The sequence below is a fragment of the Drosophila suzukii genome, chromosome X, assembly GCF_043229965.1.
Source record: "Drosophila suzukii chromosome X, CBGP_Dsuzu_IsoJpt1.0, whole genome shotgun sequence".
NCBI classification, from domain to species: Eukaryota; Metazoa; Arthropoda; class Insecta; order Diptera; family Drosophilidae; genus Drosophila; species Drosophila suzukii.
The window spans coordinates 9034158-9058497 of NC_092084.1; the positions used below are offsets into that span (position 1 = coordinate 9034158).

The 24340-nt window shown below is 47.0% G+C and overlaps 2 protein-coding genes across 3 annotated transcripts; one reads left to right on the top strand and one right to left on the bottom strand.

Annotated features, from left to right (window-relative positions):
* Nucleotides 1–1227: 1227 nt before the first annotated feature.
* Nucleotides 1228–17520, top strand: Dhc16F (Dynein heavy chain at 16F). Its single transcript, XM_017083572.4, has 27 exons — nucleotides 1228–2088; nucleotides 2482–2746; nucleotides 2802–2946; nucleotides 3009–3359; nucleotides 3415–3510; nucleotides 3568–3698; nucleotides 3751–4325; nucleotides 4400–4810; nucleotides 4868–5258; nucleotides 5425–5701; nucleotides 5801–6415; nucleotides 6484–6936; nucleotides 7008–7831; nucleotides 7885–8479; nucleotides 8569–8718; nucleotides 8781–10020; nucleotides 10091–10270; nucleotides 10340–10606; nucleotides 10662–10847; nucleotides 10910–11259; nucleotides 11316–11457; nucleotides 11549–12552; nucleotides 12610–12790; nucleotides 12861–13612; nucleotides 14689–15757; nucleotides 15894–16364; nucleotides 16470–17520. Exons 1-27 carry the CDS (start codon nucleotides 1285–1287, stop codon nucleotides 16824–16826), a joined length of 12282 nt encoding a protein of 4093 aa, XP_016939061.2. The 5' UTR covers nucleotides 1228–1284; the 3' UTR covers nucleotides 16827–17520.
* Nucleotides 17521–17607: 87 nt separating this feature from the next.
* LOC108016799 (solute carrier family 53 member 1) lies at nucleotides 17608–24321 on the bottom strand. Of its 2 annotated transcripts, none has more exons than XM_017083575.4 (7): nucleotides 24136–24321; nucleotides 20734–20905; nucleotides 20264–20662; nucleotides 18834–19809; nucleotides 18603–18772; nucleotides 18383–18516; nucleotides 17608–18320 (listed from the first exon to the last, which is right to left on the bottom strand). In XM_017083575.4, the coding sequence occupies exons 2-7, from the start codon at nucleotides 20800–20802 to the stop codon at nucleotides 18044–18046; spliced, it is 2025 nt and encodes a 674-aa protein (XP_016939064.1). In that variant the 5' UTR covers nucleotides 20803–20905; nucleotides 24136–24321; the 3' UTR covers nucleotides 17608–18043. The 2 variants fall into 2 exon arrangements, with proteins under 2 accessions (XP_016939064.1, XP_016939062.1); XM_017083573.4 differs by having other exon boundaries at nucleotides 24132–24321.
* Nucleotides 24322–24340: the final 19 nt, after the last annotated feature.

The following is a 24340-nucleotide window of genomic DNA, read 5'->3' on the forward strand; positions in this document are numbered from 1 at the left end:
ATGTCGAAAAAGCTCTTCTCCGCAGCTTTGAAGGTCAGGCGGCAGCAGCAGCAGGCGGTGGGCAGGCGCAACAATCGCCGCCCCCCCTCCCTTTGCTTTCTTTTTTTTTTGTTTTTTTGCCGGTCCGGAAAAGTGGAAAGCCAACTGGCGGGTGGAAAGTGGGCCAGGCCAAGCCAGCTCGGAGCCACGCAACCACCGCAGCGGAATGCAGCAGATTTTCGAAATTCCACTCTTCCACATGCCAAAGCTTTTCCAGGAAAAGCTCCGCCAGGATTATGACCGTTAAAAGGATAATCAACTAAAATTCTTTTAAAAACTATTTGTTTTATGGTTGATTAAAAAAAATAATGCTTAACATTTTTAAGCAGTAAGCAGTTAATTTTTGAACTCAAAGTTCTTGAAACATATATCTTCCTTAATAATATTCTACGGGCCTTAAAACTATATTATATTTATAATATTCGTATAATATAAAAGGTTTAACCTGCGTATTACATTTACAAACATAAGAACAACAAAAATATAATTTAAATTTAAATTTTGATAGAAAAAACGATTTATTAGAAACAAAAATTATAAGTTTCAGTTAGGTTTCTCTATCTTATCATGGATTCGGACTCATTTCGGACGTTTGACACAAGACAATTGTTTAATAATAGATGAAAGATAATATTATTTATAAAAAAATTTTATTTCTGAAAAATTTTATTAACCAAATTTGAAAACTTTTTATTGCATTTTAAACATTAACGTCCAATGGAAATCTTGGCTTTAAGTCTTAGTAAAGCTCACTCAAAAAGCTTATAGCCGACCATTTATGCTAAAGTTTGTGGCTAAAAGTCCTGAAAGAGGTGAGTTTATGAGCTGGGATATTGGCTATTTAATTCTGATTAAAAAATGCCTGTATAGATTATTTGATTTAAAGCACTTGTTTAGAAGGTTAAAAACAATTAACTAAAATCGTATATATTTCGTTCCTATAATCACATTGTAAAATATGGAAATAAATGTTAACCTACAGATATTGTTAACAGAAACTTTTAATATAAAAAGCATAATATTTGGATCATTATTTATTATTTTTTATTTGCAGATAAATATGAAAGGGTATGTAAAGGGCTGCTAATAAACAAACTTATTATTTATAAACTTTTACCAGGGGGATGACAACAGTAGACATGGCGACGGAAAAACAATCCAGAGCAACCAACTGCTGTCAGTCGGTGCGAAACCGATCAAAACCTATCCACATACAGCCGGACTTTCTCTCGCCCGAATTCCGGAATGTCCAGACAGCTGCTTCCCAAGGTCAAGGGCAGGGTCAAGAGCAAGGATCTGGGCAAGGATCGGGCCAAGGATCGGGATAATGAGCTGAAGGCCAAGGTCCAGGGCAGCGATGATGAGGATAATGAAGACGAGGAGCGGAGTGGGAGGTGGAGGAGGCAGTCGGCAGGAGACGGGGATCACTACGATGCCAGCCAAAAGCGACTGACTGCTGATGAACGGCCGAGTGGCTACTCCATGGACCGACTTGGTAGCGATGGCACCGGCTTCACGGATCGGGCCAGCGATGGCAACGATGGCAGCAGCACGGGTGCGCCGGATGGCAGTGCCAAGAAGACGTCGGCGGGACACCACGGCCACCATGGACACCACAGCGGCGGGCGACACAAGAAGGTATCCAAATTCCGGCTGAACTTCTCCATGACCAAGTCGATTACATCGGCGGGCGGCAAATCACGAACTGCCAGCACCACGAAAATCACCACCGGGGCCTCGCTCATTCCCGATCTGAATCTGATCATCAACCGGATGCGCGCCATGCCGGATGACTCCTTTGTCTACATGGACTACATGCTGCCCCACGACAGCGAGTACTTCACTCCTTATAGCCTGCGGCTGGTGGAGTACAAGGACCTGAACACCTACGAACCCTTCTACACCGTCACCCGCCACGGGGTCACCTTCTGGCACTGCTCCGAGAACTTCTTCACGCCCCTGGACCAGTGGCAGCAGGAGTTCGAGCAGTTCCTTAGCATCATCCAGATACGCTCCTTCTCCATCTTTCGGCTGTGGAAGGGATTCAAGGTAGGGTTTACAGAAAAATAATATAACAGGGAATATTACAAAGCTAAGGAATTGGTGTTTCCATATGGATGTGGCATATTAAGCTCAATAATTCCATAATATTTTTAGATATTTAAAATTCATGTATAGTATTAATTCTAAAAAACACAGTTGAATATGGAATATTAGGTTCCATAATTTTATAGTTATCTTTACATATTAATATAAATGTGAAAGGGATTTAATAAATTAATAACATTTTTAGATATTTCATTTCATTCTAAGTTAAAGAATTCAATAATAGCTTTAGATATTTTATAATAAATTGATTTTTAGTTTTCATCCTTCCCAAAAGTATACAAATCTTGATAGCCATTATATTTTATACCATTATCTATATTTTGGACATTTAAGGTGTGGGAAAAGACGATCAAGTGGCGAAAGCTGAACGAGGCCCGCGACTATCTGCAGAATAACCTCTTCATCGTGATTCCCCAGCTGGCCAAGGCGATTCTGCGCATGCGCAGCGACATTGTCCAGATGCAGCGACTGAACTTTATCAATATCTCCAACATCGAGAACTGGCATCCATTCTACTTCCTGGAAACGCACATGCGCATCTACGAACAGCTGCACAAGACCTTTACCGATTTTCGCGAGTTTATTAGCAAGACAATATGTGAGTAGTTCTTGAATTTCTTCTACGGATTCCTTTCTTAATCCCCCAAAAAAAGTTCGAGCCTGCACGGATGCCATCCAAGCACGTGGTTTCTATCCCGATGACGAGGTCAACTACTATCCGTCGCTGAAGAAAATGCGAGAGGCGCACAGCTTTATGGATCGGGCACGAAAGAGGGCCTTCTGCAAGACCCTGACCAAGTAGGGTGATCCAATATCCAACCTTGATCTTGTACTAATACCGAACTCTCACTTTCGATTAGTTTCCTCACCTACTGCGACATGATGGTCTACCAAATGCTGTACCGCATCACGATCAAGAGTTTCGCTGATCTGGCCAGTGCCTTCGAGCTGCACGACGAAGTGGGTCCCTCGGAGGCGGACATCAACAGACATGACCGGGTGGACAAGCGGATCGAGAAGCAGCGACCGGCGGACAAGCCGCAGAGTCCCTTCTTTCTGGCCATGCTGCGTCTGCTGCCCGATCGCATCGATGTGGAGCCCTCGGAGGATGTGATCAAGATTATCTTTCAGCGCATCACTGGTCTTATACTGGAGACGGTCCTTGAGATCCACCCATTCACCACAGATCCCTTCTTCACTCAGTACACTCAGTAAGTCACCTATTCTTTCTAGTTTTGATTGGTTAACTTTACAACATTATTCTAGACCCTCAATTATGGGACGCCAGGAGGAGGTGCTATACGAGGGCGCTCCCGATTTGCATTATCTTTTGCGCGCTGATCACAGATTTCAGTATAATCGGTAAGTATATATATTCTATAATTTTATTATTTTCACCACTCCATTTTTTTTAATCAGCAAAAACATGTTCGTGCTGATCCGCAAAGCTTATGAAAGGGCTCGTCTCTATACGCAGAGGTTCACCAAAATCCGAGAGAACTTCGAGATAGACAACAGTACAGATCCCACGGTTCTTAACACAGAGAGAGGTATACGAAATGTATTACATATAAAATAGTTTCTAACCCATGCCACTTTCAGATCTTCAGATCCTTCGAGCATTCTGCGATAGATACTGCAATAATGTGAGAGCATTGGATGGGATCTTGGAGTTTGTGTTTCTGGGACTACTCAAGCTCAATCAGACGAACTTTAAGGATACGGTGACGCCAGTTTGCTCCCGACTTCAGAACATTTTGGCCACATACTTGCCCAAATTGGCCGAGGAGGAGACCACAAGGCTGTACGAAGAGGCCCAGGACTTCTATGGCAGGATCTGCTATGAGCCACACGAAACGCTGGAGATTGTGGCCCATATCCGATTCCTGGACAAGTGCTCCTCGGAACTGGACGAGATATTCAACGGCATCGACTATGTTCACGACCTCTTGCTGATTATCAAGGACTTTGGCATACCCATCGATGACGATTCCAAGGAGGACTACATGGACACCGAGGACTATTTGAATAGAACGCGGGAGACGCTGGAGGAGATCAGGGAGAAGCGGCAGGACTTTATCAATCGGCTGGAGGATGCCATGCAGGATGATATAGCAGCGCTCAAGGAGGAGATCCACGAGGTGGCCATCGAAGCTCTGCAGCCCTGGCTTCTGGATGTGGGTTCTCTATAAAAAATTTAATATTTATTGAACTCATAGACATACTTCCCTCTTAAATTGATATTTTCTAGGCCAATTCCAACCGATTGTCAGTCACTAATAAGTTGGACGCCATGCTGGAGCACCTGAATAAATGCCGCGAGAGAGCCGACGAATTCCTGGGCTACCAGAAGGAGTTCCAAATCGACTTGACCATGTACGAGGAAATGGCCAGCGGCTTTTATGACATACGGATGCGCCAGAATCTATATCGCACTTGGACCGACTGGGAGGAATCGCTGGCCGAGTGGATTGTGGCCGACTTCAACACCCTGGCGGTGGCGGATTTGGTCGATCTGAATGCCAAGACGATCAAGAACTGCCTGCAGTTCCAGAAGTATCTGCCGGAGAACAACATAGTTCCCGTGCTCCAGAAATCCGCAGAAGCCTTCAAGGAGAAGCTTCCCGTTATTGGTTACCTGCGGAATCCCAACTTGAGAGCGGTAAGATATGGAAACTAAGTAGTTTCAAATCCATTATTTAACATAATTCCATCCTAGCGTCACTGGGCGGAGATCGAGGATCTGCTGAATCGCAAGTTCTTCCAGGAGAAGGACATCATCATCCAAACGTACGAGGATGTCCATGCATTCGATGATGTCGCCATCGGCGAGGCCCTGATGCAGATATCCTCGCAGGCCACCGGCGAGGTGCAGCTGGAGAACATGCTGAAGGCCATCGAGACCACCTGGAAGGAGACGGAGCTGGCCATTGTCCCGCACCACGACGCCAAGGACATCTTCATCCTGGCCGGCACCGAGGAGTTGCAAGCCGTCCTGGACGACTCCAATGTGAATATCAACACCATAGCCGCCTCCAAGTTTGTGGGACCCATCAAGGGCAAGGTGGACGAGTGGATCAATTCCATGGAGCAGTTTAGCAAGACCTTCGGTGAGTGTTTAATATGTCATATACGATACAGAGTGCGATACGGCACTACTTGTACCTCCACAATAATACATTTTTTTTAAGTAGATTAAACATTTTAGAATTAAGGATCCCAAAAAGTTCTCATTACCTATAATTAAGATTCTTATTTTAATGATTTGGAATACAGAAAGCTGGATGGACTGTCAGGGCGCTTGGATTTACCTGGAGGCCATCTTCGCCTCGGCGGATATCCAGCGGCAGCTGCCCCACGAGGCCAAGATGTTCTTCACGGTGGACAAGAGCTTCAAGGAGACGGTTCGCCAGGCGAAGAAGGTGTCCTTGGCCCTGCCCACCATGTCCAGTGTGGATGTGTACAAGGTGCTGTTGGAGAACAATCGGCTACTGGATCTCATATCTCGTGGATTGGAGGCCTATTTGGAGGTGAAGCGGGTGGTGTTCCCCAGGTAAGAATTTCCATATGATTATTTATTAAATAGGTTAGCATTTACAATTTAAAACTGAATAATAGAAAATGATTATTTTAAAAATCGATCTATCTATAGGTTCTACTTCCTGTCCAACGACGAGCTGCTGGAGATCCTGGCGCAAACGCGAATTCCCCAGGCCGTGCAGCCCCATCTGCGCAAGTGCTTCGACGCCATCTACCGCCTGGAGTTCGGATCCAAGGAGGGCGGCGATGGCAAGATGGTGGCCACCAACGACATCGTGGCCTTCCTGTCGCCCGAGGGCGAGAAGCTGCAGTTTGGCAAGGGACTGAAAGCACGCGGGGCCGTGGAGGAGTGGCTCAGCAAGGTGGAGGAGGCCATGTTTGTGTCCGGCAAGCGGTACATGCGATTCGGGTACCAGTGCTATCCGGCCAAGGAGCGCGAGGACTGGTTCCAGGACCATCCCAATCAGGTGGTGCTTACCGTCTCTCAAGTGCAGTGGGCCGCCGACATACATCGCATCTACGAGGGTAAGGAGCGAAATCCTTTAAATATTCTCGAGAAGATGGCCAAGTTCGAGATCAAGTGCCTCAAGGATCTGGGCGCCCTGGCGGCGCTGACCAGGAAGAGTATAAGCTCACTGCTGCGCAAGATCCTTTGCGCCCTGATCACCATCGATGTGCATGCCAAGGATTCGGTGAGGATGCTGATTGAAAAGGAGGTCTGCAAGCCGTGAGTTTAGTAATGGAATTACTGATTTAGACCTCTGAATGATGATCCCTTACCCTCATCCTCTCCAGAACCGATTTCAACTGGCTGAAGATGCTGCGATTCTACTGGGCCGACGAGACGGAAACGGTCTACTCCCGCATGGCAGCCGCGAATATTCCCTACTACTACGAGTACCTGGGTGCCGGTGGTGTCCTGGTGCTCACTCCTCTCACAGATCGCTGCTACCTTTGCCTGATGGGTGCTTTCCAGATGGACCTGGGCGGAGCACCCGCTGGACCAGCCGGAACGGGCAAAACAGAGACCACCAAGGATCTTGCCAAGGCTTTGGCCAAACAGTGTGTCGTCTTCAATTGCTCGGATGGTCTCGATTACAAGATGATGGGACGTTTCTTCTCGGGATTGGCCCAGTGCGGTGCCTGGTGCTGCTTCGACGAGTTCAACCGGATTGACATCGAGGTGCTGTCCGTGATTGCCCAGCAGCTGATCACCATTCGAACGGCCAAGGCCATGAGGGTCAAGCGGTGGGTTCACAGAAAAATAACATATATAATGATCAATTTAATATTCGCATGGTAATGATTTTCTTTCACAGCTTCATCTTCGAGGGTCGGGAGATCAAGATCAATCGCTCCTGCTGCGTGTTCATCACCATGAATCCCGGCTACGCGGGTCGTACCGAGCTGCCCGACAACTTGAAGGCCCTGTTCCGACCCATCTCCATGATGGTGCCCGACTATGCCCTCATCTCGGAGGTCATCCTGTACTCGGAGGGCTTTGAGGATCCCAAGATCCTGGCCCGCAAGATGGTGCAAATGTACCAGCTCTGCAGCCAGCAGCTGAGCCAACAGAATCACTACGATTTCGGCATGAGGGCAGTGAAATCTGTCCTGGTGATGGCAGGAGCTCTGAAGAGAGCCTCGCCCAATCAGCGGGAGGATATCACTTTGATTGCCGCTCTGAGGGACTCCAATATACCCAAGTTTCTGGCGGACGATGCGGTCCTGTTTCGCGGCATCCTTAGCGATCTGTTTCCCGGCGTGGAGCTGCCGGACTCACAGCATCCGCATCTGGAGGCCAGCTTGCGTCTGGGATTGCGGCAGAAGAATCTCCAGGCGGTACCGACAACCATCCGTAAGTGTCTGCAGCTCTACGAGACGATGTGCGTCCGCTGGGGCGTAATGCTGGTGGGTCCAACAGGAGGCGGTAAGTCCATAGTGCTGCACGCCCTGGAGTTCGCCCTCTCGCATCTCTTCGAGAACGAGGTGCAGGATCCGAACTTCCGGCCCGTGGTGATCCAGACGATGAACCCCAAGGCGGTGACCATGAACGAGCTGTACGGCTATGTGGATCTTAAGACGCTTGAGTGGCAGGATGGCTTGCTGGGATTGGCGGTGCGAACTGCCACCACCGTAGAAGGTAAAACCATCACAAATACAGGGAGGGTTCCATAGATAATCTTTCTTTCTAAGATGAAATCCATCAATGGATCATGTGCGATGGACCCGTGGATGCGGTGTGGATCGAGAACTTGAACACGGTGCTGGACGACAACAAGATGCTGTGCCTGGCCAACTCGGAGCGCATCAAGCTGACCGCCTGGATTCACATGCTTTTCGAGGTACAGGACCTGCTGCAGGCCTCGCCCGCCACCGTTTCCCGCTGCGGCATGGTCTATGTTGATCCCGGGGATCTCGGCTGGATACCACTGATCGACACCTGGCGGGAGGTGGACATGAGTCACAAGCTACCCGCTCCCCTGGCCGAGTTCTTCTACCAGCTCTTTGTGGGCTACTTCGACAAGGCGCTGAAGATCGAACGGAAGCGGGCGGTGTACACCATCCACCAGGTGCTCGGCTCCAAGGTGCGACTGTGCTGTGAACTGATCTCCTCCCAGCTGGAGGCGGTCAAGTGGTCGTCCCTGAATGAGGAGAAGGCCAAGGAGCTGCTCACGAAGATCTTTGCCTGGGCGGTGCTCTGGGCCATTGCCTCGAACCTCAAGGATGCGGAGAAGGTGTCCTTCGAGGAGCAGTGGAGCAGGGCCATTTCCCAGCATCCGAATATGAGGTGGGATATATGTATATATATGTCTAGATCAAAATGATCATATTTTACAAATATTATATATTATATTATTTCCGATTACAACGTTACAGCCTACCCAACTTCCCCATGTGGAACTATCGCATCGACCTGGAGAGAATGGACTGGGGCAGCTGGCTGGACATCATGTCCAAGTTTTCCTTCGATCCAGAAACCTCGTACTACGACATGCAGGTGCCCACTGTGGATACCACCAAATATGGGTACGCATTCTCCCGTCTCCAGTGAGCAGTACTAGATATTCTTCTTTCCCGATCCCCTCCAGCTATGTCTCTGATCTTCTGTTCAAACGGGGCATGCCCGTCATGGTAACCGGAGACACTGGAGTGGGCAAAACGGTTTTGGCCATCAGTTGCATGAAACGCCTGTCCGAGGGCCGTGTCATCCCGGTGATCCTCAACTTCTCCGCCCAGACGAGCAGCAGCCGCACCCAGGAGATGATCGAGGGGCCGCTGGAGAAGCGCAAGAAGACCCAGCTGGGTGCTCCGGTGGGCAAGACGGTGATCGTGTTTATTGACGACGTGAATATGCCTAAGTTGGACACCTACGGAGCCTCGCCGGCGATTGAGTTGTTGCGCCAGTTCCTGGACTTCAAGGGTTTCTACGACCGGGAGAAGCTCTACTGGAAGGAGATCCTGGACGTGGTTCTCGGCTGTGCCTGTGCTCCGCCGGGTGGAGGCCGCAATCCTCTGACTCCGCGCTTCGTTCGTCACTTTGCCCTGTTCTCGCTGCCGAAACCGAATGAGGAGACCCTGACCCAGATCTTCAATGGCATCCTTCGGGGCTTTCTGCAGACCTTCTCCTCGGCCGTTAGGGTTCTCTCGGAGCCCATGGTGAATGCCTGTGTGGACGTCTATATGCGCGTGGCCAACGTCATGCTGCCCACTCCGGATCGATCGCACTATATCTTCAATCTGCGCGATCTGTCCAAGTGCATACAGGGTATCCTGCAGGCGAGCAATCTGCACTACAACCAGGAGAACCAGATCCTCCGACTGTTCTACCACGAGACCACCCGCGTCTTCCACGATCGGCTGATCAACCAGGAGGACAAGAACCTGTTCAAATCGCTGATGAAGGACGTGTGCATGGACCACTTCAATAGACCGGTGATCAATGATGACGAGCCGCCGATCCTCTTTGGTGACTTCATGGTCTTTGGCAAGCCAAAGAACGAGCGGATCTACGATGAGATCAAGGATCACGGAAAGCTAGAGAGCGTACTCAACGATTATATATCGGACTACAACTCGGTGGCCGTGGGCAAGCGGATGAAGTTGATCCTCTTCCAGGACGCCATGGAGCATACGGTTCGATTGGCACGACTCCTGCGCAGCGATCGTGGCAATGGACTCCTCGTGGGTGTGGCCGGAATGGGAAAGCAATCCCTCACCCGGCTGGCATCCCACGTCAACGAGTACAACTGCTGGCAGATCGAGATGCGACGGAACTACGACCTCAACGCTTTCCACGAGGATTTAAGGGTCCTTTACCGCATCGCAGGTGTAAGTACTACGTATTGCTATAGGATAAAGGGAATATTTCAAATAAACTTATGCATTTTGAATTCAACAGATCGAAAATCAACCGGTGACCTTCCTATTGATCGACAGCCAGATTGTGGAGGAGGAGTTCCTCGAGGATATCAACAACATTCTCAATTCCGGCGAAGTGCCCAATCTATTCGAGGGCGATGAGTTCGAGAAGATCATCTTGGAGGCCCGCGATGCATGTAATGAGAACCGAAAAGATGATGTGGGTACCCCAAAACATCATTAATTCTGTGATATTAACTGGAATCATCACTTCTAATAACCTGTTTAGCCCTGCACTCGGGATACCATCTACAAGTTCTTCATCAACCGGGTGCGCAATAATCTCCATGTGGTGATGTCCATGAGTCCGGTGGGCGATGCCTTCCGTCGCAGATGCCGTATGTTCCCCTCGCTGGTCAACTGCACCACGATCGATTGGTTTACCAGCTGGCCAACGGAGGCCCTCTATTCGGTGGCCCTGGGATTGCTCACGAAGATCGCACCCAAAATGGAGGATCGCATCTCGCTGGCCAGCACTACGGTCTTTATGCACAAGGTGAGTTCTAGGGATTCTTGGGGAAGTTAGCTTAGCTTAAACTAATACTTTCCAGACCGTTGAGGATGCCTCGGTGAAGTTCTACAAGGAGATGAAGAGGCACTACTACACCACACCCAGTAGCTATTTGGAGCTGCTGAAGCTCTACCAGAATCTGCTGAAGATCAAGAACATGGAAATCATAGCCAAACGAAAGCGAATTGCCAATGGTCTGAACAAGCTGCTGGAGACCAATGAAGTGGTATGTGATGACTATCCATCTGTGCATCTAGGATCTTAGACCAAGTTCTAACCCCTTTTTAGATTGCTGTTATGGGTAAAGAGCTGGAGGTGATGGTGCCCCAGTTGGATGAGAAGTCCGCCATGATGAAGTCCCTGGTGGACAATCTGACCAAGGAGACCAAGCAGGCGGATGCCGTGAAGCAGAGCGTGCTGGAGGACGAGATGAACGCAAAGGAGAAGGCGGCAGTGGCCCAGGCGATATCTGAGGATGCTGGCAAGGATCTGGAGATAGCCATGCCCGCCCTGCGCGAGGCGGAGGAGGCACTCAAGGGTCTGACCAAGGCGGACATTAATGAACTGAAGTCCTTTACCACGCCACCGGCTCTGGTACAGTTCTGCATGGAGGCCGTTTGCATCCTGCTGGGGGTCAAGTGAGTGGTTTACCGGATCATGAATGTATCCTTAGTCGTTAATTTCACTTTTGCAGACCCACTTGGGCATCTGCCAAGGCAATTATGGCGGACATTAACTTCATCAAGCGGCTGTTCGAGTACGACAAGGAGCACATGAAGGAGGATACCCTGAAAAAGGTCAAGAAATATATTGATCATAAGGATTTCGTTCCGGCTGTAAGTATAAAACTTTTTCAATGTATAATTCGAATGATTCGAAATACCTGGAGATACCTGGATTAACCATCTCTTTTCTCGTTAACCATAGAAATTTGAGAAGGTCTCCAAGGTGGCCAAGTCGATGAGCATGTGGGTGATATCCATGGACAAGTTCTCTAAGGTGTACAAGGTGGTGGAGCCGAAGATCAAGCGAAAGGAGGCCGCCGAGGCAGAGCTCAAGGAGGTGATGACGGTGCTGAGGCAAAAGCAGAAGGAGCTGGCTGCCGTGGAGGCCAAGATCCAGGGACTGCGAGACAGCTTGGAGGAGAAGCAGCGCGAGTTCCAAGTGATCCAGGACAATGTGGATTTGACCTATGGGCGGATCAATCGAGCTGGTCGCTTGACCTCTGCCCTTTCCGACGAACAGGTGCGGTGGCGGGAAACAGTGAAATCTTTGACCGGTGACCTAGCCTGTGTACCCGGCGATGTCCTAGTGGCCGCCGCCTGTGTCGCCTATTTGGGAGCCTTCTCTCACGAATATCGACGCGACATGAGCGCCTTGTGGGTGACCAAGTGCCGGGAGCACAAGATCCCCTCCAGTCCCGAGTTCAATCTGCTCAAGGTCCTGGGGGATCCGTACGAGATGCGCCAGTGGAACGTGGACGGCCTGCCCAAGGACAATATATCCATCGAGAATGGCATCTATGCCACGCGGGCTCTGCGCTGGGCCCTCATGATCGATCCCCAGGAGCAGGCCAATCGCTGGATTCGCAACATGGAGCGGGCCAACAATCTGCAGGTGATCAAGATGACCGACGCCTCCATGATGCGGGTGCTGGAGAACAGTGTGCGACAGGGATATCCGGTGCTTCTGGAGGAGATCAACGAGACCATCGATCCCAGTTTGAGGCCCATCCTTCAGCGGGAAACGTACCGCTTCGAGGGTCGCACATACTTGAAGCTGGGCGATATGGTGATCGACTATGACGACAACTTTAAACTGTACATGACCACCAAGCTGCCCAATCCTCACTATTTGCCCGAGGTGTGCATCAATGTGACCCTGGTCAACTTCCTGGTCACAGAGAGCGGTTTGGAAGATCAGCTACTGGCGTGAGTACAAATCTTTAATGCATGTTAAGCATTTCTAGAACATAACCTTTTCCTTAGAGACATTGTGGCCATCGAGCTGCCCGCCATGGAGATCCAGCGCAACGATCTGGTGGTCAAGATCAACTCGGACAAACAGCAATTGCTGGCGCTGGAGGACAAGGTGCTGAAGTTGCTCTTCAATTCCGAGGGCAACATCCTGGACGACGAAGAGCTGGTGGAGACGCTCAATGATGCCAAGGTGGGTCCTTCAAAGCGGAAAACTCACTTCCATTTGATTCCCATTTAATATATATAATATAACACCATAGGAAACATCGCTGATCATTGCCGCCCGACTGATTGACACCGAGGAGACGGAGAAGGTCATAACCGCCTCCCGGGAACGCTATCGCATCCTGGCCTCTCGCGGAGCCATCCTCTACTTTGTGGTGGCGGGTCTGGCCGAGATCGATCCTATGTACCAGTACAGCCTGAAGTACTTCACCCAGGTTTTCTGCAATGTCCTGCGATTGGAGCATCCAACGCAGACCGTGGAGTTTCGTATTTCCACTCTGATGACGGACGAACTGAAGGCCATTTTCGATAATATATCGAGGGGTCTGTTTGAGAACCACAAGATCATCTTTAGCTTCCTGCTGGCCCTGTCGGTGGAACGGCAGGAGGGACGTGTCACCGAGGAGGAGTTCCTCTTCCTCACTCGCGGACCGGTGGGCAACATTCGGCCAAAGAAGCAGCCGGCCAACATCAAGATGAGCCAGATCGAATGGGACTCGTGCGTCTTCCTCGAGGATAACTTCAAGAGCTTCTTCGGCGGATTCACCGACGAACTGGACAAGCCCTTCTTCATCCAGATGCAGGAGAACAGGGAGGTGTTCGACTTTGCCCAGAACAATCAGCCGCCCACGGACAAGTGGAACAATCGCCTAAGGGTCTTCCACAAGCTGATGTTCATCGGCGCCTTCCGGAAGCCCCGATTCTTGCTCAACGTGGTCTGCTACCTCCAGTCAACCGTGGGCAAGTACTTCACCGAGGCCTCCGGCGGAACCCAATTGAGCTCTGTGTAAGATTTATTACTTATTGTATTAGAGAATATGTTTTTCAATTTTTCAATGCAGTGCATTGGAAGCAAGCTGCTCAGAACAGTCGGTCTTTTGGCTGTGCGCCTTGATTTGGCTAAACTACGATCGAAAAACCGTTAAGAAATGGGTATTTTTGACCAAAATCTGAACCCCAAAAACCTTACAAAAAATGAAAAAATGGGTCAAAAAATAAATTTCATTTTAAATGATTGGGATTGTTAGCTTAGGATGTTAGCTGCTCAAAACTGTCGGTCTTTTTGCTCTACGCCTTGATTTGGCTAAACTACGATCGAAAAACCGTTAAAAAATGAGTATTTTTGACCAAAATCTGAATTCCAAAAAAATATGATACAACCCCTCACAAAAAATGAAAAAATGGGTCAAAAAATAAATTTCATTTTAAATGATTGGGATTGTTAGCTTAGGATGTTAGCTGCTCAAAACTGTCGGTCTTTTGGCTGTAGGCCTTGATTTGGCTAAACTACGATCGAAAAACCGTTAAAAAATGGGTATTTTTGACCAAAATCTGAACCCCAAAAATAAACGATTACAAAAAATGAAAAAATGGGTCAAAAAATAAATAACCAAAATCTGAACCCCAAAAATGAACGATGCAACCCCTTACAAAAAATGAAAAAATGGGTCAAAAAATAAATTTCATTTTAAATGATTGGGATTGTTAGCTTAGGATGTTAGCTGCTCAAAACTGTCGGTCTTTTGGCTGTACGCCTTGATTTGGCTAAACTACGATCGAAAAACCGTTAAAAAATGGGTATTTTTGACCAAAATCTGAGTCCCAAAAATAGACGATGCAACCCCTTACAAAAAATGAAAAAATGGGTCAAAAAATAAATTTCATTTTAAATGATTGGGATTGTTAGCTTAGGATGTCAGCTGCTCAAAACTGTCGGTATTTTGGCTGTACGCCTTGATTTGGCGAAACTACAATTGAAAAACCGCAAAAAAGGATTTTTTGACTAAATTTTGAGACTTATCTTTCCTCCATAAAAAATCAGTGAAATAGAATATTTATATACTATTTTCTTATCCCACAAAGCTATTTGGACACTTCTGCGGTGACGCCGTTGATCTTTGTTCTGTCCACCGGCTCGGATCCGATGTCAGGCTTCTTGAAGTTCACCACCCAGATGCAGTTCACCGACAAGTACTACTCCATCTCGCTGGGCCAGGGCCAGGGACCGCTGGCGGAGAACCTGATCGACAAGAGCCTGCGCCTGGGTCACTGGGTGTTCCTGCAGAACTGCCACTTGGCCACCTCGTTTATGCAGACGCTGGAGACGATCGTGCGCAATCTGACGCTGGGCATCACCAAGGCGCATCCCGACTTCCGGCTATATCTCTCCTCGATGCCCATCCAGACGTTCCCGATCAGTGTGCTTCAGAATTCGGTGAAGATCACCAACGAACCGCCCAAGGGCATCAAGGCGAATGTGTTCGGGGCTATGACGGATCTGAAGCAGGACTTCTTCGAGCAGCACATCCAGAATGGCAACTGGCGGGCCATTGTCTTTGGCCTGTGCATGTTTCATGCCGTTCTGCTGGAGCGGAGAAAGTTCGGACCCCTGGGCTGGAACATCACGTACGAGTTTAGCGAGAGCGATCGTGAGTGCGGCCTGAAGACCCTCGACTTCTTTATCGATCGCGAGGTGCTCGATGATATACCCTGGGAGGCAATACTCTATATCAATGGTGACATCACCTGGGGCGGCCGGGTGACGGACTACTGGGATCTCCGCTGTCTGCGCACCATCCTCACGATCTTCTCCTCGAAGCGGATCATCCAACCGGATTACAAGTACTGCCGTGGTGATAGCTACTATCGGGATCCGCGCAAGAAGACGCTGGCTGAGTACTCGGCCTATGTGCAAGGTTTTCCGGTCCTGGAGGATCCGGAGATTTTCGGCATGAACCAGAACGCCAACATTGTGTTCCAGACCAAGGAGACGGCCTTCTTCATCAGCACCCTGCTCCTGGGACAGCCGAGATCCGCCGCCGACGAGGGACAGGCCATGGAGAACGAGATCTGCCAGCAGACAATCCAACGCATCCAGAAGGCCCTGGCCACCAAGATCAAGCGGGAGCCCATCCACGACACGCTCTCGGTGGTGAGTATTAGTATAACAATCGGTAGTAGCTAGGGAATGGTGGTTCCATCTTGATCTTGACTATTCGAAGAGCTTCCTTAATAACTACATAACATTTCGAACTCTCTTCTAAGGAATATATTTTCTCCCTTGCCAGCTGGACTCCAAAGGTCAGGTTCCATCGCTGACCATTGTGCTGGTGCAGGAGATCGATCGCTTCAACATTGCTTTGGGCATCATCCACGACAGCATGATCAACTTGGCCAAGGCCATCAAGGGCCTGGTGGTGATGTCCGAGGAGCTGGAGAACGTGTTCAAGGCACTGCTGTCCAACCTGGTGCCCGCATCCTGGGCCAAGCGGAGCTTCCTGTCGATCAAGCCGCTGCCCAGCTATATAGCTGATTTCCAGCGGCGCATCGACTTCATCCAGCAGTGGGCGGAGAATGGAGCACCGCGCTCCTATTGGATCAGTGGATTCTTCTTCCCCCAATCCTTCCTCACCGGCGTCCTGCAGACGTACGCCCGGCGACGAATCTTGCCCATAGATTCGCTGAAGATTGACTTCGATGTGTTCGAAAAGGAGCTCGTGCAGCAGGACTTCTTCGAGATGCACATGAACAATATGAACGTGAGTATGCGGCTAAATGAGATGAAATAATATGATTTAATGGATGATATGTATATCTTTTATTGAACATTTTCTAAATAGACTTACGTTTTCCTTGCTTTATAGGACCAAAAGCTGTATGGCAGTCTGCCGGAGTGCACCGATGCCATCATCAATGTGCACGGCATCTTCATCGAGGCGGCTCGCTGGGACCTTAGCAAGGGTGGGCTGTGCGATGCCAACTTCGGGGAGCTCTTCAGCCGGATGCCGGTGGTGAGGTTCAAGCCCTGCCTGGAGATTTCGACGGTGGTGCGCTACGAGGCGCCCCTCTACAAGACCCAGCAGCGATCCGGCGTCCTCTCCACCACGGGCCATTCGACCAACTTCATCCTGGCCGTCCTCCTGCGCAGCAACAATGATCCCGAGTTCTGGATCATGCGGGGTACGGCTCTGGTATCTGCAGTTCTGGAGAATATTTGCTAGGCTCTAGAGGGTTCTAGGGATTATGTCGAGTTCTTGTTATTTTACTGCATACTTCAAGCCGTCTTTATTTCGTTTCTTGTTCATTTTCGGGTATTTCTTGCTAAGGTGTACAATACATATCGTGTGTGTGTGTGGATTAGTTTAAAATCTAGGCTTAAGGTCCTGATCTGTATCTGTAAACTAGATTACAAGCAAATGTTTTTGGGAAATCCCTAGAAATTTCATTGATAAATCAAGGCACAATAACCAATTATTCCACAAACACGATTTTGTGCACTATTTTTTTTTGTTTCCTATCAAAAGCAATTTTACACAATAGAAGCATCTATTTTGACAAGGCAAATTGGCGCTCAAAATACGAGCTACTTATGGCAAAAATCGACAAAGTCTTCATTAAATATCTGACAAAATGTTCTTAAGCCTATGTGTATATAATTTATGTAGACATATGTACGGTTCGTATGTACAACATTACACTTTTTAAGTCTGTTCTCAATATTTGATCAAATCTACCGTGGAATTCTGTACCTTGCACACACACACACTGAGAGAAAAGCACAGGCAGGCACTACTTTATGTATACTATGTACAATCCTTTCGGTTTCAATTTAAGTTTAAGTTTCAGTTTAAGTTTCGGTTTGGTCACAGTCTATTTCGTATATCAAGTATTTCAATCAACAGGTGGACAGACAGATAACAGATGGGGGCAAATCTAACTAATTGACTAACGATGAACATACACTGAAAGATAAAGGAATGTGGTGGCTGCAGGTAGTGCAGGTTGTTTTTTCTTTTTTTTTTGCTTTGATTTCTGTTATTTTGTTCGCCTTTTCTAAGTACTAATACTGCCGTTCGCTACTCCAATTTTTTGTGGAAGGTATGGATATCGAATTGGATTTGGAAACGTGGAAATGTGGCTTAGGGGCTAAAGGTTACGGGGCATAGGTTATAGATACAAGTATAGGTTTGGTCTTTTTCGTTAGTTAACCGCATAAATGGAATGCTAAATTAGTTAGAGTTCTTATGCACTAATTATTGCTGGACATTGTCTCTCCTCAACTTTAAGTACTTAGTCACTAAATATACAAATTAGCTAAACAACGCAAAAAAAAATTAATAAAAAAATAGTGTAAATTGAATTATCGATAAACTGTCGTATAACACGTTCCGCAAAATCTTTCGTTAGGAAGCACAATTCGGTGGGCGGCCATCGCTGCCTACAATTTTTTACTGTCCATATCGATCCTGAGATCGGGCAGGGATCCGCGCGTCTGCAGCAGGCTCCGCTTCTCCGGATCCTTGACCTTCTTAGGCTTGGGTCGGTTCGTCTTCGTGTAGCGATTGATCACCCCGTCGGCCTCGTCCATCATGCGCAGGATGAGCGCCTGGTCGGAGGAGTCCAGCGGGGCTATCGAGATGTCTCGCACGGCTCGGAACTTGCCGCAATTGTTAAGATGCTCGTTCTCCAACCGGAAAAAGTTCCAAACAAAGCGGCTAAAAGGGAGAATATTATGTTATTAACTGGGAAATACTTTTATTCTGGTATCCTAACTCACCGGAAAACCTCCAGGATGCCTGTGATGGAGGTCATTATGTCGCTGCTCACTATTTTCATCTCGGTGAGGTAGAAAGACAGCACCCAAATAAAGCGTAGCGCCAGATCCTCAACAATGGCAAAGTAGTAGAAACCCTGAAAAGTTGTGAAAATTCAAGGATTACATTACGGAATCTTTAGGCAGCCCTAATTTAAATAACAAAAAAATGTTGTCCACTTACCGTCGATGAGTAGACAACTTCCTCGCGCAGGAAAGTATTCTCGCCGGCATTCTTGTCGAACAGACCCCAATCCATCTTGATATCCCAGGTGTAGGCATAGCAGGAGGACACAATCGAGGCGATGATCCACAGCCAGGTGTAGGGATTGTCAAATGTGCTGGCATAGTTGGCTAAAATAAAAGAATAGAACCATTGAAAAACATATATTTAAAAGCAAGCTAGAACACTCACGACTGTGAAAGCTCTTGAGGGTGGCGAAGATCACTACCAGGAAGGTGGTGGAGTATTTGCCAGCGTTGACCAAGTGAGGAAAGGCCTCCCGCGAGTCCCGATATCGCCGCAAGCATTGTGCAAATCGGAACCAAGCGGGCAGGCAATTGACAATCGGCCGGATGATAAAGTCCTTCTCCATGCATATAGAGGCATCCCTCGCCTCCGTCCAGTTGCCATTCGTGAAATAGAAACAAATGAGATACTCGAAGTCCAGGATTGCTGTGGCCAGCGAATTAAGCTGATCGCCCAGCCAGAAATCGGCGAAGCCCACGTGGAAGAACGGCGCGGACAGGCAACGACCCGTGATTCGCCACAGCCAAAACCGAGCGTCGTGATGGAGCACATGAAATGGATTGGCCAAAAACAGCACCATAATCAGCGTGAGCGTCAGCGGATTGATGAACGCCGGTATGGCCAAACTGGCGCTGTACAGGAAACTCAACATGCTGAGCGTCCAAACGACCCCGAAAATCGCCGCCAGCTCCATGAGATGCTGCTCGGATAGATGATTTCGCGGATCGAGCTCGAAGATCAGGACATGATTCACACCAGACGACCGCCAGCCGTAGATATTGACGCCGATGAGGAAGATGAACTCGATGATGAGCAGGGGTCCGCGGTACAGGCGGAATGTGACCTTCAGGTTCTCGCCGCTGATCTCGTGGAAGATGGCCGACAGCACCACCACAATGCCCAGCACTATGAAACTGCCGGAGAAGAGGCCCACCTTGAAGGTTGTCCACGGACTCTGCTGTTCGCCCAGCGGCGGCACTCGGAGCCGCTTCATGGCCCGCTGACGATCACCGCCCTCCAGCTCGCCGGTTACCGTCGTCTCCGTCTCATTGATGATGTTGTCGATGTCCTTGTTGGTGAAGAAGTGCGAAGCCTCCACATATTCCTGTCTCCACTTGGCACCGCTATCCACTCGCAAAAGCTGTGGCGAAAGGATGGGAAAGTAATAATTTTAATAATTAATAGGGATATTTAAATATGTATGAACATGGTTTAATAGTTTCTTAGTTAAAAATTATATTTTATAAGATTAAATGAAGCCCACGAAGTGATTTCATAGTGAGCGCCAAAACATAGATCATAAAACATATCCGACCTAATTTTCTTATCTTAGTAGAATGAATGATTCACCCATATTTTATGATGGTTACTGAAAAGTTCAGGCGTGTGCAACCCGAATTGCTAGCGATAACGCTGACTATTTTTAAGCAACTTTTTCCCGAGAACCCTGCCATAAACTTGTATTATTTACTCCCCAGACGAAACAATTTTTCTACACTTGTTCTACGTTGCAGAAAAAGAAGTAATCCCCCAAGATCTTGACTAGGTCAAGGTTCAGTGGGGATGCCGCTGCAGTGGCCGTAAATCAGACTTACTTTATCGTGCTTCTTGAGTATTTTACGAAAGCCGGTGTGATTCAGATTCTGGTAATTCTGCAGGAGGATCAGACTCAGGTAGAACTCGCTGAATGCCAACTTTAGTTCGCGTGCCTTGCGATCCGGCAGAGCCGCATGTCGTTTCTGTCCCTTGGACTTTTTGGCACTCCGCTCCGACTCCTCAATGGAGGTCTTCAGCTCGGCATTTAGCGTGGCGAACTTTCGCGTGGCCTCCGCCAGTTTCTCCGAGTAGAATGTATTGATCTTCTTCAGCTCCTTGTCACAGTAGTGAAAGAAGTTCTCATCGAAGTTGGCAAAATGCCGCTTCAGCACATCGTCCTCGACACTCTCCACCGATGGCGCCTCCTCCACGGCCAAGTACAGCATGGCCTTCATTTCCTGTCAAACACAAACGAATGGGTTTTTTAGTTTTCTTTTCTTTTATTTTTTGATTTTTGGCCCAGACTCACCTCATAGTTGATGTATTGTTTGCGCCACTCAGGCGTTATGTGCGCCGACAGGTGCTCGGCGAACTTCATGGCTGCCGATGTGTTAGCCTGGCTATTCTAGGGCTAGCTCTGTCCAGTCCAGTCCAGATCGGATCCGTTCCGTTCCGTTGATCGGCGCTGCACTGAAGCGCGTCTGAAACGATAAATATGAAAGAATTGTTGGGGGCATTTCCGGATATCATGTTGTTATTACTTAAAACTAGACTTTGTTTGTTGATATTGGTCTTGAAAATAGAAACATTCTTACTGAATAATATCGTTATTTTCTTGTTCATTTCAATACATTTTTACTGCATTTTAGGAATAATAAATGGGATTCCAATGTGTATATCTTTCAATTTAGTAAATGCACAATTGTATTATTAATTACTTTTTAGCAAGCCCTTTATGACTTTTGTTCCCTGAAATCGTATTATCAATTGTGTGTACATAAATGTTTAATTATAAGAGAACGTGCAACGAGTAAGATGAAGGCATAGGACGTAGAACTCAAGATAAGCAAAGAAGTTTTTAAGAGTGATTCACAGCCCAAATATAACTCTTTCTGTGGCGAATGAGTAACGAACTGGGTATAATATCAAGTATCCATGAATTCAGAACCGATCGCTCGGCTTTCTCCCACTTGCGTTGGTAATTTAACGGACGAGCAAGCGGACTAATGGATAATGGCTCAAATCAATGCATAAGCTAATCGGGCGTATTAACTTAAGCATGATATACGACTTCCAGCGATCGTAAATTGAACGCTGGTGGGTGTGTTTTTCATAACTGATAAGCACCAGGCCCCAAAAAAGGGAGAATACATATACGATTAAGCCGTAATACAACAATTATTGGGGTCTGTGGCACCCGACTCTTTACAGAATATATATGTGTATCATTAACGGGGCCCGCATAACGAGTTAAGCAAATTGGAAAATTTTTGTCGCCCGTTCAAACAGCGCCTTATACGATGCAGATAGAGATCGAGTTGGGAGAATGTTTTAATCAATTGCACAAATATTTGCGTCGCCAACTGTTGCTGTGGCATTTGTTGCTATTCGTGCCTCCTATTTTACCGCCGCCCTTCCTCGGTTTCTGGACGTAACTTCCGCCCAACCCATCCCCTACACAGGTAAAAATATCTTCCATTTCTTTAATAAAAAATAAAAATATATATTAACTTATTTTTTAAAATTCCACGTGATAACTTAAGAGTTTTTAAAGTGAACATAATTATAAAAGACAAGACTATTGAAGGTTTTTCGTTTTGATTAAATACTTTCCTGACAACCTTGATAAAGATAGTGGGCTAAAATTGTTTGCTATCTAAATCTCATTATCAACATGCCAATATTTAAAGAAGTGCATACTATAAATAACCATTTAAAGATAAATGTATTTTCGGGTCGTTACGTTAGGTTACCATTTTGGTATTATATATTATAATTATTATACGAGGATTTACTTAAAAACCCTTTGAAACTGTTTTCTTTAATAGTCTTTTCTAATAACCTAAACAGAAATATTCAAATATTTTTTCAAGATTAAGGTGTCTGAAACGCAAACTTATAAGTGTTATAGCAAACAAGTACTTAATCATTTATTGATTGACTTGTATTACTGATATCATTCTGATCTGATAAATAATAAAATACGATAAATATTGTTTGGAATTTGATAATTCCCAACTGATGTTCTAATAATTTTTTCCACTGCATAGCCATTTCCATAGTTTATTGTTATTTCCACCTCTGGAACCCAGAAGAGTGGCCAGTACCTGGGCGATAATTGATGGGAGGGTCAGTGGAGGGGGTGGTGGAAGGGGGTGGGACAGACTGGCGGTCAATTAACGTCAACAGTAGAGCCTAAATATAGATCGGCCGCTGATTGATTAGAGCATATACCATAGCGAACAATGGCAATCGTAATGGATTAGAGGTGTTTGTCTCTGATCGATCGACATAGCCGGCAAATCTGAAGCTATCCCGCCCATCTCAGAGTTCAGGCCTTATCACCTTATCGCCGTTCACAGATTTCTCTTCTGTAGTTTAATTAGCGCTGATAACGAAACGGCTGGACGGGGACTGGTCTTATAAAACATGTGCTAGTGCCGCCTGGAACAACAGCACCAACAGCTGACACACAAAGCCCCATAATCGCTGTGACATCGCCGGAACACATCGACGGCACACGTAGACGCAAATATTTGATCAATAAAACAAGAATGGAGGTTTGTTTTGGGGAAAACGAATCTGGAAATACCCTCTCGCCCTCTAATTGGTGCTTTAGAACACAATCTTATAACAATTATAGGCTGCAATCTGCAGCAATCTCGATGGGATTATCTTGAATAGCAAACAGGTTGTGTGCTTCCCTCCTATCACAGCTATTGGATATAGTATAGAACTTAAATAATTTTCGCACTACAATATTAGTGGCAGTGAAAAATTAAAACAACGGAAACAAAGAAAGAAAAAACAAACAAAGGTATACATAGGAAAACTTTTTACTTGATCACTTTTTTTTCAGAGATGAGAAGCGGGTATAGCTACGCAATATGAAATATATTTACTTTATAGACGGGAAACTTTCAGAGAGTACACATAAACTGAAATATAACACTTTTGCATTATTAAAATTCCAAGCAAACAAGGCAATGAATGTCAAGTTATTTGGGTTAGGTTGATGGAAGTTTACACTTGAGTTCACCTAAACACTTCTCATTCAGAGATCTCAAATTCCATAAATGCGAAACTTTTAGGGAATGAACTTAAACTCAAGAATAACACGTTTGTGTTGTTAAAACTCAAAATAAATAAGCCAAAGTCAAGTTATTTGGGTTAGGTCGATGGTATAATTCACTTAAACACTTCTCATTCAGAGATCTCAAGTTCTATAAATGCCAAACTTTCAGGGAATGTACTAACACTCTAGTATAACACTTTTGTATTGTTAAAAATCAAAATAAATAAGCCAAAGTCAAGTTATTTGGGTTAGGGATAGGTGGTAGTTTTCGATTATTTTGCAAACCTCTTTCAGAAGTGATTATACCCCTTTCTAAAGCGAAGTGGAAACGAATGCTGGGATTTGCTGACTGAACTGAACCGCTGATGTTGGCTTTTGATTTTTGTTGATTTCCGCCAGGGGCGGTCGTGACCGAAGGGGGCGGGGCAGCGGGGCGGCAGAGCGCCAGCGCAGCCGAGCTAGCCGTCAATTCGTCTTGTCTTGTGATTTTTCGCCTTCATCGCAATTGGACAAACGAGGCGCAATTGGAGGCACCCAGTCCGAGATTATCGGATGACTTTGGCGGGGGATTTGGGGAGCGTATGGGGACTTGGGGGTGGGAAATTGCATTTCAATTACATAAAATTACATACATACACTGCAGCTTGCACTTGCAGTTCGTCCCGTTCGCCTTTTTGGTATTGGGGGTTCTATTTTAACATCGCGAGCTGCTCCCGCTGGCCATTACTATTGTCAACAGACGTTGATTTGTTAAGTACACTGCTTATCACCGAATAGCGCGCATATCACTAAAATCCAGACGACGGTCGAAATGCGGGGCCAAACAACAACAAAACAAAGA

What these genes read in the sequence shown, in the direction of transcription:
- LOC108016799 (XM_017083575.4), bottom strand. Translation starts at nt 20,802, where the DNA reads ATGAAGTTCGCCGAGCACCTGTCGGCGCACATAACGCCTGAGTGGCGC. An exon ending in AACAATACATCAACTATGAG is followed by an intron (nt 20,663 to 20,733) that starts GTGAGTCTGGGC and finishes TGTGTTTGACAG; the next exon opens with GAAATGAAGGCCATGCTGTA. An exon ending in CCTCAAGAGCTTTCACAGTC is followed by an intron (nt 18,773 to 18,833) that starts GTGAGTGTTCTA and finishes CTTTTATTTTAG; the next exon opens with CCAACTATGCCAGCACATTT.
- Dhc16F (XM_017083572.4), top strand. Translation starts at nt 1,285, where the DNA reads ATGTCCAGACAGCTGCTTCCCAAGGTCAAGGGCAGGGTCAAGAGCAAG. An exon ending in TTCTTCACTCAGTACACTCA is followed by an intron (nt 3,360 to 3,414) that starts GTAAGTCACCTA and finishes ACATTATTCTAG; the next exon opens with ACCCTCAATTATGGGACGCC. An exon ending in TCCCAGCATCCGAATATGAG is followed by an intron (nt 8,480 to 8,568) that starts GTGGGATATATG and finishes ACAACGTTACAG; the next exon opens with CCTACCCAACTTCCCCATGT.